The following is a 12,154-nucleotide window of genomic DNA, read 5'->3' on the forward strand; positions in this document are numbered from 1 at the left end:
CACTGTAGTTTAAGGATTTAGTTAGGCTACTCATTGACATCAAATTAGTATGCAGTTTAGGGACATGAATGACAGGAGTAAGGGAAAGGGAGTCAATGGCCTTGATGACTCCCTTGCCAGATATAGGAGCAAGAGAGCGATCGACTAGGGTAATCTTATCATGGCCAGAAAGTAAGTCATAATTGCTAAACATAGTAGAAATCATATGATCAGAAGCACCTGAATTAATAATCCAAGGAATCCTATGATTACCTGAGATGACTGCATGGTTGGCAGTAGCACGTATACCTGAATGAGAAAATGCAGACGTAGTTGGATTTCCTGAAGAGTTGGAGGAGGTGGCTGCACTCTCAAGGTGGCTGATCATCCTCCCATAATTCTCATACTCTACCTTCATAACAGCTAACTGCTTAGTAGCATCTTTCTCATCTGTGGCACTCCTGTCATTATCCGACACTATGGCTGCATTGGCACTCCCGATCTTCCTATTTTCGACCTTCTTTTGAAACCGGGGTGGAATAAAGTCCGGATGTTGCTTCCAACATTTATCCTTTGTATGTCTTGGTTTCTTACAGTATTCACATATAACCTCCTTCTTCCCTATATCACCTGTAATCATCTTAGGTTTCAACCCCATATTAGAAAAATGGTCAATTGGAATAGTCCCTTGAACTTGAACCATCCTCTTGTTCTCCTCACTACTCACCATGGCATAAGCTAAAGACAAATTCTGTCTAGTGATATCAAATTCTGGATTCAACCCTGTCAGGAATTCGAAAACCCTATTCCTCTCAACTAATTTTCTCTATGTCTCTGCATCATTTGTACTTTGCCATACAACTGTTTCCATGAGATCTCTCTCTTGCCACAAGGATTTCAGCATTGAGAAGTAGACTACTAAAGGTTTCTCCCCTTCCTTAGATTGTTCATATCACTTCTTAACTTATAAGCCCTGACCACATTCAGTTTTTGTGAATAGGTTTTAGTAACACTATCCCATATTTCCTTGGCAGAATTCATCCACAAATAGTGCTGATTAATTTTTAGTTGCATCGAATTCACTAAACACCCAATAACGGTGTAATTCTCTTGCAACCATTTCTCATAAGACAGGTCATCTTCCTTTGGTGCTTTCTTGCTCGCGGAAATATATGCCCACTTGCCTCTACTACAAACATGTATCTTTACTGATTGTGACCATGCTAGATAGTTAGTCCCATCAAGCTTGACTGTGGTCATAGCCAATAAAGAGTCTACAGGTGCTCCTAGAACCTATCCAGACTCTGAGAGCCCATCTTATTTTCAACTCCAGAAGCATCCATCTTCCTTAAACAACTCCTAAAACGGTTTCAGATGACAAATAAAGAAGACAGGAAATAGCAAACACCAAGTACCAACCTTCACAGATCCCTAACAACCAACTGTGTCTCACCCGGAACCCGGGAGAAATAGAAAAAAGGCAGCCGCTCCCTATAGGCTTCACAGAACTGTGCAAAACTTGGATTGATCTTCAAGGTAATCAAAAAGAGCTCCTTCACCCACTAAGCGCCAAGGTGAAGCTTCCTATGAGACCCGCAATCAGAACTCTCCAGTTGATTAGGGTTTTTGGGCAAAAAAACCAAAAACCGTTAAAAAGATGAGAAGGATATCTTCCTTTTTCTCCATGAAACCACTACCAACTGGGCTGAATATCTTTTTCAATCAATCATTTGATTCAGCTCTCCATACACACAATGTATGGGGAAAAAAAAAGAAAAAAGGGACCTGCTCTGGTACCAAGAAGAAAAACAGTCCCAAAAGAACAAGAAAACTGATTAAAATAAGGAGAAAAACAAAGCAGATAGCAGCAGCAAGAAGAAGAAGAGTTCAGTTGTGAGAAGGGTGATGAGAAGAGTTGTTCATACTATCCCTCCTTCCCCTAATCCTTTCATTAAAAAATTAATCACTAATTTTCAGAAATTACAAGTAAGCCCTTAATTGGGTGGCCAGTTAATTAAACAAAATAAAAAAGATGTTAACAGGTCCATAAGAGAAGGCCCATTAACAAAACAAAACAGAAGAAAAAAGAAGAAATAACAACAGTGGGCTATGGGCCATTCGGCCCATCTCCTCTACAGATATAATGATTGGATGCATGGATTATGACTTGGCTACGAAATAACATGGAGAATCATCAGTGTTAATCTTATGTTCATAGTTACGAATAAAGAAATTTGGGATCATGTGAAGCAACTTTGTTCTGGTCAAGATAATATGATAATGATATATCAGCTGTATCAAGATTATTTTCCTTCAACAAGTTTAAAAAACTGTGGAGGAATACTATTCAGCCCTAAAATATTTACGAAATGAGTTGAATGTATACCAGTCCCTTTCTACATATTTGAAGGTACAACAACAACAAATTTTGGGTAGCAGTGATATCTCATCCCTCTTCTCCCATATTAGAAGAATCTCCAATCCATATAATGAGAACACCCCTACATCAAAGAGGTTGGCTTTGGCTATTGCTAGAGGAGGAGGTGCTGATAGAGGGCGTACAGGGCAAAGGTGCTATGAGAGGTGTTGGTCGTGGTTCCATAGGTGATCGTAGTGGTGGTGGTGGAGAGGAACTGCTATGACTGGTGGCAGATGTAGAGTGATGGTCATGGGTTGGTGTGTGAATGTAATCACTATGGCTGTCAAGGAGATATGGTTAACTTTTGTGATGATTTGTATGGGCCACCATCCACTTGGGCTAACCATGCTGCAGTTGGAGATGAGAGGTGGGAAGGAGAAGGAATTAGTACCTATAACATGTGATGAGTATGAGAAGCTTGGCAATCTTCTTCTTCCAGCATTACTGCTACCCTTGCTAAATTAGGTATAGCTTGTTTAGACTCCCGTCCTAAGTCTGCACCTTAGGGTAGTAGATTCTGGAGTTTTAGACCACACAACTAGGTCTCCAAATTTGTTAGTCATTATCTCCTCCCTCCATATCACAGAGTGTCACCTTGGTTGATGATACTACCTCCTCCACTAGTATAATAGTATTAGTAATGTGTCCATTAATTCTAATCTTACCTTATCTTTTGTGTTATGTGTGCCCAAATTTCCCTTTAGTCTGTTGTTTGTAAGCTAACTAAATCCCCTAGTTGCTCAGACTCATTTTATCCTTCTTGTGTTTTGCAGGATCTCAATATGGGAAAGACGATTGGTGGAGGGCAAGAAATTGGAGGACTATATTATCTATATGATGGTGGTTCACAGAAAGCTCTTCATTCACCCCTTACTCCTCACTAGTGGCATTGCCACTATGGTCATCCATCTCTCTAAGTCTACAAAAAGTTGGTTCTTCCTTTAGGGTCAGTTACAAATTTAGTGTGTGAATTGTGTCGATTTAGTAAGCATCATAGAGTGCTCTTTGTTTCAAGGGAACATAAGAGACACTTGATCCTTTTTCACTTGTTCATTCTAAATACCCAAATAACTAACAATCCTGTTCAGTGCAACCACATTTAGCATATTGAGGTGGATAGGAATTTTATCAAGGAAAAAAGTTTTGTATAGAAAAAGAAAAATACGCTTACCTTGTAAAATCTGAATGTCAACTTGCTAATGAACTTGTGAAAAGAGTGGTTAAATCAAAGCTTACTGATTTATTGGGTAAGTTGGTCATGATTAATATCACCGGTCAGATTGGCAGGGAGTGTTAAAACAACACTATTTGTGTAGTTGCCTAATTAGGGGCATTTTTTCCTTTCCTCAGTTTTAATATAAAAGAGATCTCTTAGTACACTGATTCATCGAAGTTCACAGATCATTCATTTCCCTCTTTTCTTTCAACTCTTCTTTCTTTGCATATTTAGAACAATATTCACAACTGATAATATTGATAGAAAAAACATCTGCAAGTGGTAATAACGTATAGACACTTTCCACACACATGCTCTTATCTCATTGTTCCATAGTCCATACTAGTACTCGGTAATTCCATTTTTTTCTTATGAAGAAAATTTCCACTACTTGTTAAAAATATAAACACCATTAGGTATATAATATACAAAAATATGGAGTGCACTATGAAATGATCATAAATATATTCAGACAAAAAAGCAAGCAAAGTTACCTCAAGCCAGCGGGGAAAGCCATGGGAACCTCTTGCACGATATTCAACAGCTTTACCATCCTCCGCAGTTGACTGGCCTTCACAAATAATTTCAAACAAAGCTTTGTCATCTGCACATTTGTTGGTGATTTTTAGAAGGGATGTGTCCTGGTTTTGAAGGATTATGTTGTCTGTGCTGACAATAGTCTCAGGAACAACACATAATTCTTCAATTAAGGCCCTGATTTTCTCATTAGATTTGATGATATCTCCGAACTCTTGTCTCTTTATTGACTCATCCATACGGGCAATATCAATATTAAATATGCAACGAACTGGCTTGTGATCACTGTCTGTGACATCCATGCAAGCTTCATACCTGATAAAAATGGATATTTCAAATCTTATAAAATAAGATTAAAATCATTGACTAGGAAGCAATACTACAAAGAAACGTACTGTATAATAGAAGCAACTACAGGACACTGTAAACTGCACTCAGATGCTGTAGTGGATCGATTATCACGGTATAATACCCTATCACACCAGGCAGGGATGCGCTTCTTCTCACCAGAATCATATCCTAGAAAGGGATAGATGGCACAAATTAGAGTCTAGAACATTTATTAGGAAAAACCATAGATTCCCAAGATACACTCAAAAATCAAAACCATAGACTAATTAGCATATCTGGCATAAAAATACAAAGAAATTCCAGATAACAAGATGGCCATTTGCATGGCTTGCAGCAAGGGACAGCATTCTAATTGTGGACCACCTGAAATTGAGAGGCTTCAACATGGATAACATGTGCTTCCTATGCAAAGACCAGGAGGAAACTATTTGCCATTTGTTTCTCTCCTACAAGATTTCTGGTTTTATTTGGAGACTGTTCACAGCTATGTCTGGGGTACAAGATTTTCAACCAAGAACATCTGCAGAAATTTTTTCTTCTTGGCCAAAGATAAGAGGAAGCAGGATAGAAAGAATAATTTAGAATTCCATTCCATTTGAAATATGCTGGAACATCTGGAAGGAAATAAATAAAAGAATTTTTGAAGACAAAACTTGGACATTGGACAGGATAGTGGTGGCAATTAGCAAATCTGTTGCAGAGTGGGTCTTGATATTACCAGAATTTAGACAAGTCACTAAATGATAAGTAACTAGTATTTTCTGTTGGTTTCTTGTATGTGGGTGTTACCTTATCACGTGCTAGGTTGTATATCTTTTTTCAATTAATGTTACCATAAAAAAATTTATTTCGTGCCAGTCAACCCAGAAGTTATACTTTTCTATAGTGAAGTTTACCTGCTAAACCTGGTTTGTGCTTTTCAAACTTGTATGTGGGAGGAAATGTTATCAGCGCTTCACGCATCCCTTGGAAAACTTTCCCAGCTTTCATTTCTTTCCTAAGCTGATCCCTTTCTCTGAGCCAATCAAAGCATCTTTGTGAAACATGGTCCCTTGCCTCATCATAAGAAATGCTATGAAGCCGGTAGTTGAAATCACCAAAAAATACAACCATATCTGCATCAGGTAACTCTGGTTTTGCATCTTCAGTATGGACACCAGCTGCCTGTAAGATTAACAATGCCCTTTAACTCTTAACATTAAAGAACCAATAACTCACAAGATAATAAATTTGAAGATCAAAATGACCAAAAAAGTAAAATAAATTTTAATATCAGACTCCTATGAGACCAATTAAAGTATGTACATACATTTGTACCACGAAGCAACTGAACAGCAGATGAGACACCAGCTGCAACAGAGAGGACCAATGGCAAGCCAGAAGAATAAAGTAGCCAACATAAATATGCGAAGCAGGCAAGAGAGCAATACAAAAACAGGTATGGCAGCATACCAGCAGCAGCATTAAACAGGTTAGATGACCGGCTAAAGACCATTGTTCGATAGATATGATCAAAGTCAGCATTTCGGCGGTTGACTGCTTCAAGGTGTGCAGCAAAATGACAACAGGCAAAGCAAATCAGCCGGTCATATACTCTCAGTCGCAAACCTACAGCTCCCTGCTTAAAACAATCCCTAGTCACATTAATGGATAAATGGGAAAGTACAACAAACTTTTTCTATTAATATAAACAGAAGGTCTTGATTAATTTTTGATGTTGGAATCAAAGTTTTTGTTCTATTCTTTCTTTCTTTCTTTCTTCTTCTTCTTCTTTATATGTATGTGTTGGTTAGAAAAGATGAAAAACAAAAAGTTATCTGTCAGAGTTTTCCATGTATAGGAAGAAGGTAAACTATAGAGTTTGTGATGCCACAGAATTTGAATAACAGAAGACTGCAGAAAGCACTTCTTACATCCATAAAAAGCCAGAAGGAACCCCTCAGACCATGGCTTCCACAGGGCGAGGAAGAAGATAAAAAAAAATACAGCAAACTAGTCCATGGATGTTTTCTCTTCATTCTCCATTGATGGTAGGCTGCTGCTTGCAACTTTGGCCCAGGAATTTTAGGAGCGGGAGGCATTTTCAGTAATAGTGATGGACATACCTTAGCACTCTACCTATTAAGTTTGGAAAATCCATAAGGGCAGAACTGCTGGCAGTTCAGCGAGGGTTAAAGCTGAAAAAAAAATCAAATATCAGAACATACTGATGGAAGGTGGAGTCAGGAGCAGTTGTAGCAGTCTGGTTGAAGAATGAGTGCTTGGGCCCTTGGGAATTGTGAGCATAGACATATAGTTAGAGGGACAAATAGTTAGCAAGGGAGATAGGTACACTATTTTTGGAGTCCTGTCTGCTGACAGTGTAGACAATGCCTTGGCAAGACAAAGGGCAGGGAAGAGCCACTTCACTAACCAACAAAGTTTAGATTTATTGCCCAGAACCCAGCAAGAAAACAAGAAACATCTTTAAACTTGGATAGCTTCTGACAACCTTCTGGGCACTAGCACGCTTCACTGCACTTCTTACATCCTCCCAGTTTGTCTCTTGCTGTAGGGGGAGAAAAAAAGAGTTCTAAACAAATCAACTTATCAGCCCTAAAGATACCATCATAATGCAGGTGTAGAAAGCAAGGAAAGAAACCATGGAATTTTCTTTCATCTGATTTTACAGAGGTCAGTACTTGTTTGTTTTGTTTGATTTTGGTGTCATTTGGTGAATGAGTTATTTATTCAGTAAGATCCAGGTCTTGTAATTTTGTAAATTCAACTTGTTTTCTTATTAGGAACTATGAAACATTTCCTTAGTTGAACTAAAGAATGAATATGTACAGTATGCCAATCATCTCAAAAGAAATAGGATGCCATGCACTCTCTCGAGGCACTTGTCCCTCACCCTACATTAAGTTCCTTACAGCAGATTACCCCAAACCATGTATACACTGTTTACCCTTTTATTGGTCATGGCATTGACCAGTATATTTTCTGAGCTATAGGTCCAAATAAAACTTGCATTCCGTTCTGATGATAAGGTTCTCAGCTCTTTCAAGTGGTTCCAATATTATCATGCGCTGTGTTTTTTGTGTTGCAACCATTGCAACACCATTTTTTGAGTCCCCCTTCCATTACAATTTTCCTTTGTTGGCAGTAGCCAAATGTGTTTTGATGATAATAAACTCACTCACTGGTTTTACTAATTCTGTGGTTAAGTCTTGCAGCCTTAAGTCATTCAAAGTGTGAAAAGTCTTCTATCCAAGTGCTTCAAGGCCATTCATTCAAAAGGTATGCAAGAGAAAGAAGATAGATGTGTGTTGCTCAAGAATCAAGATTTCTCTCATTCAAGAAGCTTGTAAATAAGGCTGTGTTTGGTTTGAATGAAAGGAGAGGGAAAGGTAAGGAAACATGTACGAACCTTATATAGGTTTTCCTACATTTACCTTCTTTTTCTTGCCTTTTCTTTCAAAACCAAACACAGATTAAAGGATAACTGCTGCTCAGGTGCAGCTTTGTCAAAGTCGATTTTTTTTTTTGAGCAAAGTTAACTTTTTTATTGAAAAGTGAAAGAGAGAAGAACAAGAGAGGATGTACAGTAGTCTGAAACGGTTAAGGCAAAATTGCAAAGGTAAACAATTTCCACTAAACAAACTTTCTCTCAGAACCGCTGATTTTGCTAGGCTGTCAGCAACAGTGTTTTGGCTCCCTAGGAATCCAGACCAGCTTTACATTCAAAGAGCCCAAAATATCCCTAGCTTCAGCTAGCAAGTGTGCTAGTCTCCAAGGCCCTGTTTCCTTCTCCCTTAACCAAGATATAGTATTTGTGGAATCCCCTTCAATGGTTAGAGAGGAAAAACCTAGCTGTTTAGCAAAACGCATTCCTGTAAGTGTGCAGCCAAGACATCCGCTGTTGTGGCATCTGCCTTCCCAATCGGACCACTAAAAGCCCAACAGATATTCCTCCCCACGGATAACATCTCCAATTCTTGCTTGACCTGTAGAGCCTTGGGCACTACCATCAAAGCTTAGAGTCAACACTCCTTCCTCTCTAGAAGAAGATCTCAAAGAAGATTCAATTCTTGGAGAGGAGTGCAGGATTGCTACAAGGTTGCTTTGAAGTTGGCGACAAAGAGAGAAGAAGAAGAAGTTGGCGGCAATTGGGTTTTGGGAGAGAAGTTGTTCAAACCCCACTCCCTTCCCTAATCCTTTTATTAAAAAGTAATTTACAGAGTTTTTGTATTTACAGAGAGGCCCTTAATTGGGTGTTTAACTTAATTAAACATAAACATAAATAAACATAAAAGGCCCATTAACAAAAGAAACAGAAACATAAATAAATAAGAACATCCTATGGGCCATTTGGCCCATTCTCTCTACACTCCCCCTCAAGCTGAGCATAGATGTCAATCATGCCCAACTTGCCATTGTCACATTGTAGTTTGGCCTTGGAGATTCCCTTGGTAAGAATGTTAGCTAACTGTTCTTCAAATGTAATGAATGGTAGACAAACTTCTCTAGAAGCCACTCTTTCTCTAATAAAATGCCTATCAACTTCAATATGTTTAGTCCTATCATGTTGCACCAGATTGTGGGCAATGTTGATGGCGGCCTGTTATCACAATATAGCATCAATGGCTTATCATACTCAACACCTAATTCCTCCATCAAGGATCGAAGCCAAAGTAACTCTAAAACTCCATGAGCCATAGCCCTGTACTCGGCCTCAACTGAAGATCTGGCAACAACAGATTGTTTCTTGATCCTCCAAGAAACAAAATTATATGCCACCATGCTACAGTATCCAGATGTTGACCTCTTATCATCAATGTTTCCCGCCCAGTTAGCATCTGTGTAAGCCTCCAGTTTCATATGACCATGCTTAGCAAAAAGAATGCCCTTCCTAAGAGTACTCTTCAAATAACATAAAATTCGTTCTATTGTTGACATATGAGTGTCCCCGGGAGCATGCATGAACTAGCTAATGCAGCTGACAGCATATGCAATGTCAGGCCGAGTCATACAAAGATATAGCCATTTCCCTTGTAACCTTTGAAATACTCCCTTATCCTTCAATAGTTCTCCATCCAAGGCAGAAAGTTTGTGACTCATATCAATAGGAGTAGCCACTAGTCTTGCACCCATTTTGTCTATTTCAGTGAGCAAGTCTAGCACATACTTCCGTTGAGAGATAAAAATTCCATCCTTAAACCGAGCCATTTCAATGCCAAGGAAATACCTCAACTCCCCTAGATCTTTGATCTCAAACTTTGTATGAAGGAAAGATTTAAGATCATCAATCCCTGTCACATCATTGCCAGTCACTACAACATCATCAACATAGACTATGAGATATACCACCAATGAACTTCTCTTCTTCACAAAGAGGGTATGATCAAACTGAGTTTGTACATAACCAAAGTTAACAAGGGCAGCCCTAAACCTTTCAAACCACGCCCTAAGTGACTGTTTGAGTCCATAGAGAGACTTCTTCAACTTGCACACTTTTCCCTCCATGCCTGTGCCATACATCCCTGGTGGGAGAGACATATAAACTTCTTCATGTAATTCTCCATTCAAGAATGCATTTTCCACATCCAACTGATAAAGAGGCCAATCTAAATGAGCAGCCAAAGATAGTAGAACCCGCACAGATGTCATCTTTGCAACAAGAGCAAAAGTCTCCAGATAGTAGCACCCAACATTTCTAGCTTTATTTCAAAAATTCTATTATTCCTTTCTTCCCAAATGCCCACAAGACTTCATGAGTCACTGTAACCCAGTAGAGTCTTCCTCTTTTTCCTAGCCCTCTACCTTGCCATTGCCAAATGATGTCCACCACCTTCCCTAAGAACACCAACCTGTATCCCACTAAGTTCAGGAAGTAGCACCAGACATCCTTGTGACAGGACAATGGAGAAGAATGTGTTCAGTTGTCTCTCCATCACAGAGGCAAAGAGGACAGACATGGGGATAGATAATCTGCCTCTAAAATTTTCTGGATCAGATCACATTCATTTATTCTCTTTAAGCAAGCCTCTCAAACAAAGGAGATTCTAGGGGGGGTATTTGAGCTCTAAACCTTAACAAGAAAGGGATAAACCTGATATTCCAACACTAGAGCCTTGAAAAAAGAGTTAGTGGAGAACTTGCCAGCTGAATTAAGTTTCTAGATCCTTTGGTTGCTAAATCAGCAGTCTCTACCTCTCTTAATGGCTTTCTGAGGTTTAGTTTCCAAGAGGTTCCTGAGGGTGAGGGGGAAAGGCTCAAGGCTACTATGGCTTCTTGGGACTAGGATAGGAGAAAAATTCTAGGATAATAGTTAGCGAAGGTATCCTCACCCCACCACAAATCTTCTGACACTAGAGCCTTGAAAAAAGAGTTAGTGGAGAACTTGTTGACTGAATTAAGTTTCCAGATCCTTTGGTTTCTAAATCAGAAATCTTTACCTCTCTTAATGGCCTTCTGAGGTTTAGGTTCCAAGAGGTTTCTGAGGGTGAGGGGGAAAGGCTCAAGGCTATTGTGGCTTCTTAGGACTAGGACAGGTTAAAAATTCTAGGATAAGAGTTAGCAAGGGTATCCTCACCCCACCACAAATCAGTCCAAAATTTAATTCTACTTCCGTTTCCCACCTGATATCTAGCAAACTTAATGAAGAGGTCATAGGTAGAAGAGATACCTTTCCAAGGGTTAGAATCTTTCACTGGGTACAAGTGGACCTTGCTATCCCAACTGTTGGTATGTTTCCTATGCTTGCTCATGATGATGGATGTCCACAGTGCTTCCATCTCCAAGGGGTACCTCCATAAGCATTTGCCAAGAAGGGCTAAGTTCCTTTCATTAATATGCCCTAGCCCTAGACCACTGGCTTCCTTAATCTTGCACACCTGATTCCAACACACTAAATGGCTTTTCTTCTCACCACCTCCTTCCCATAAGAAATCCGTCTGGAGCTTTTCAATCTTGTCTTTTACTTTGCCCGGGACTCGAAACACTAACAAGAAATAGATTGACAAGTTAGCAAAAGAAGCCTTCATAAGTGTAACCCCTCCCCCTTTTAATAGGTAACTTTTTTTCCATGTGGACAATATTTTCTCACATTTTCCACCACTCGATTCCAAAAGGTTTGGCTTATCAGGTTCCCACCAAGGGGCATTCCCAAATAGGAAATGGGAAGCCTCTCGAATTTACAACCTAACAGCTTTGAATCTATCCAAGAGAGAGTCGCTTACATTTAATACCACTATACTGCATTTGGAGAAGTTTACTCTAAGACCAGTCACCATATCAAAGCTTTTTAACACCCTTTTTAGGTTAGAGATGTTCTCCCATTCAGCCTCCAAGAACAGGATTATGTCATCTGCAAACATCAAGTGAAACGCCTGAGCTGCTTCCCTACCCACCGTGAAGCCTTTCAGAAAATTTGACTCCCTTGCTTTTTGAAGCAAATAGCTGAAGATATCAGCTACCAAAGTGAAGAGTAAGGGGAGAGAGGACAACCTTGTCTCATGCCCCTATTTGCATTAAAGTAGTCGGTAGGTTCATTTATTAAGATTGAAAACCGAGCAGAACTTATTACCCTCTAATCCATCTCACCCACCTTCTACCAAAGCCTCTCAGGCTTAGATTCTCTAGCAAGCAATCTCAATCCACTTTGTTGTACA

General features: G+C 39.4%; 1 protein-coding gene across 2 annotated transcripts in view; it reads right to left on the minus strand.

Moving 5' to 3' along the window:
- LOC148864200 (type I inositol polyphosphate 5-phosphatase 12-like) overlaps positions 1-12,154 on the minus strand; it is a 76,364-nt gene that overhangs the window by 10,395 nt on the left and 53,815 nt on the right. Inside the window, exons 6-10 of one of the 2 annotated variants that reach the window (XM_088980804.1) lie at positions 5,955-6,120; positions 5,812-5,852; positions 5,399-5,666; positions 4,547-4,670; positions 4,109-4,466 (exon numbers count right to left, since the gene is read on the minus strand). In XM_088980804.1, the coding sequence (XP_088836930.1) occupies positions 4,109-4,466; positions 4,547-4,670; positions 5,399-5,666; positions 5,812-5,852; positions 5,955-6,120 (957 nt within the window). Of the gene's footprint in view, positions 1-4,108; positions 4,467-4,546; positions 4,671-5,398; positions 5,667-5,811; positions 6,121-12,154 lie in introns of both variants that reach the window. The other variant, XM_088980803.1, reaches the window with a different exon arrangement.

Source organism: Nelumbo lutea, chromosome 3 (genome assembly GCF_056320005.1).
Source record: "Nelumbo lutea isolate HS-2025 chromosome 3, American lotus-T2T, whole genome shotgun sequence".
In the NCBI taxonomy this organism is placed as follows: domain Eukaryota; kingdom Viridiplantae; phylum Streptophyta; class Magnoliopsida; order Proteales; family Nelumbonaceae; genus Nelumbo; species Nelumbo lutea.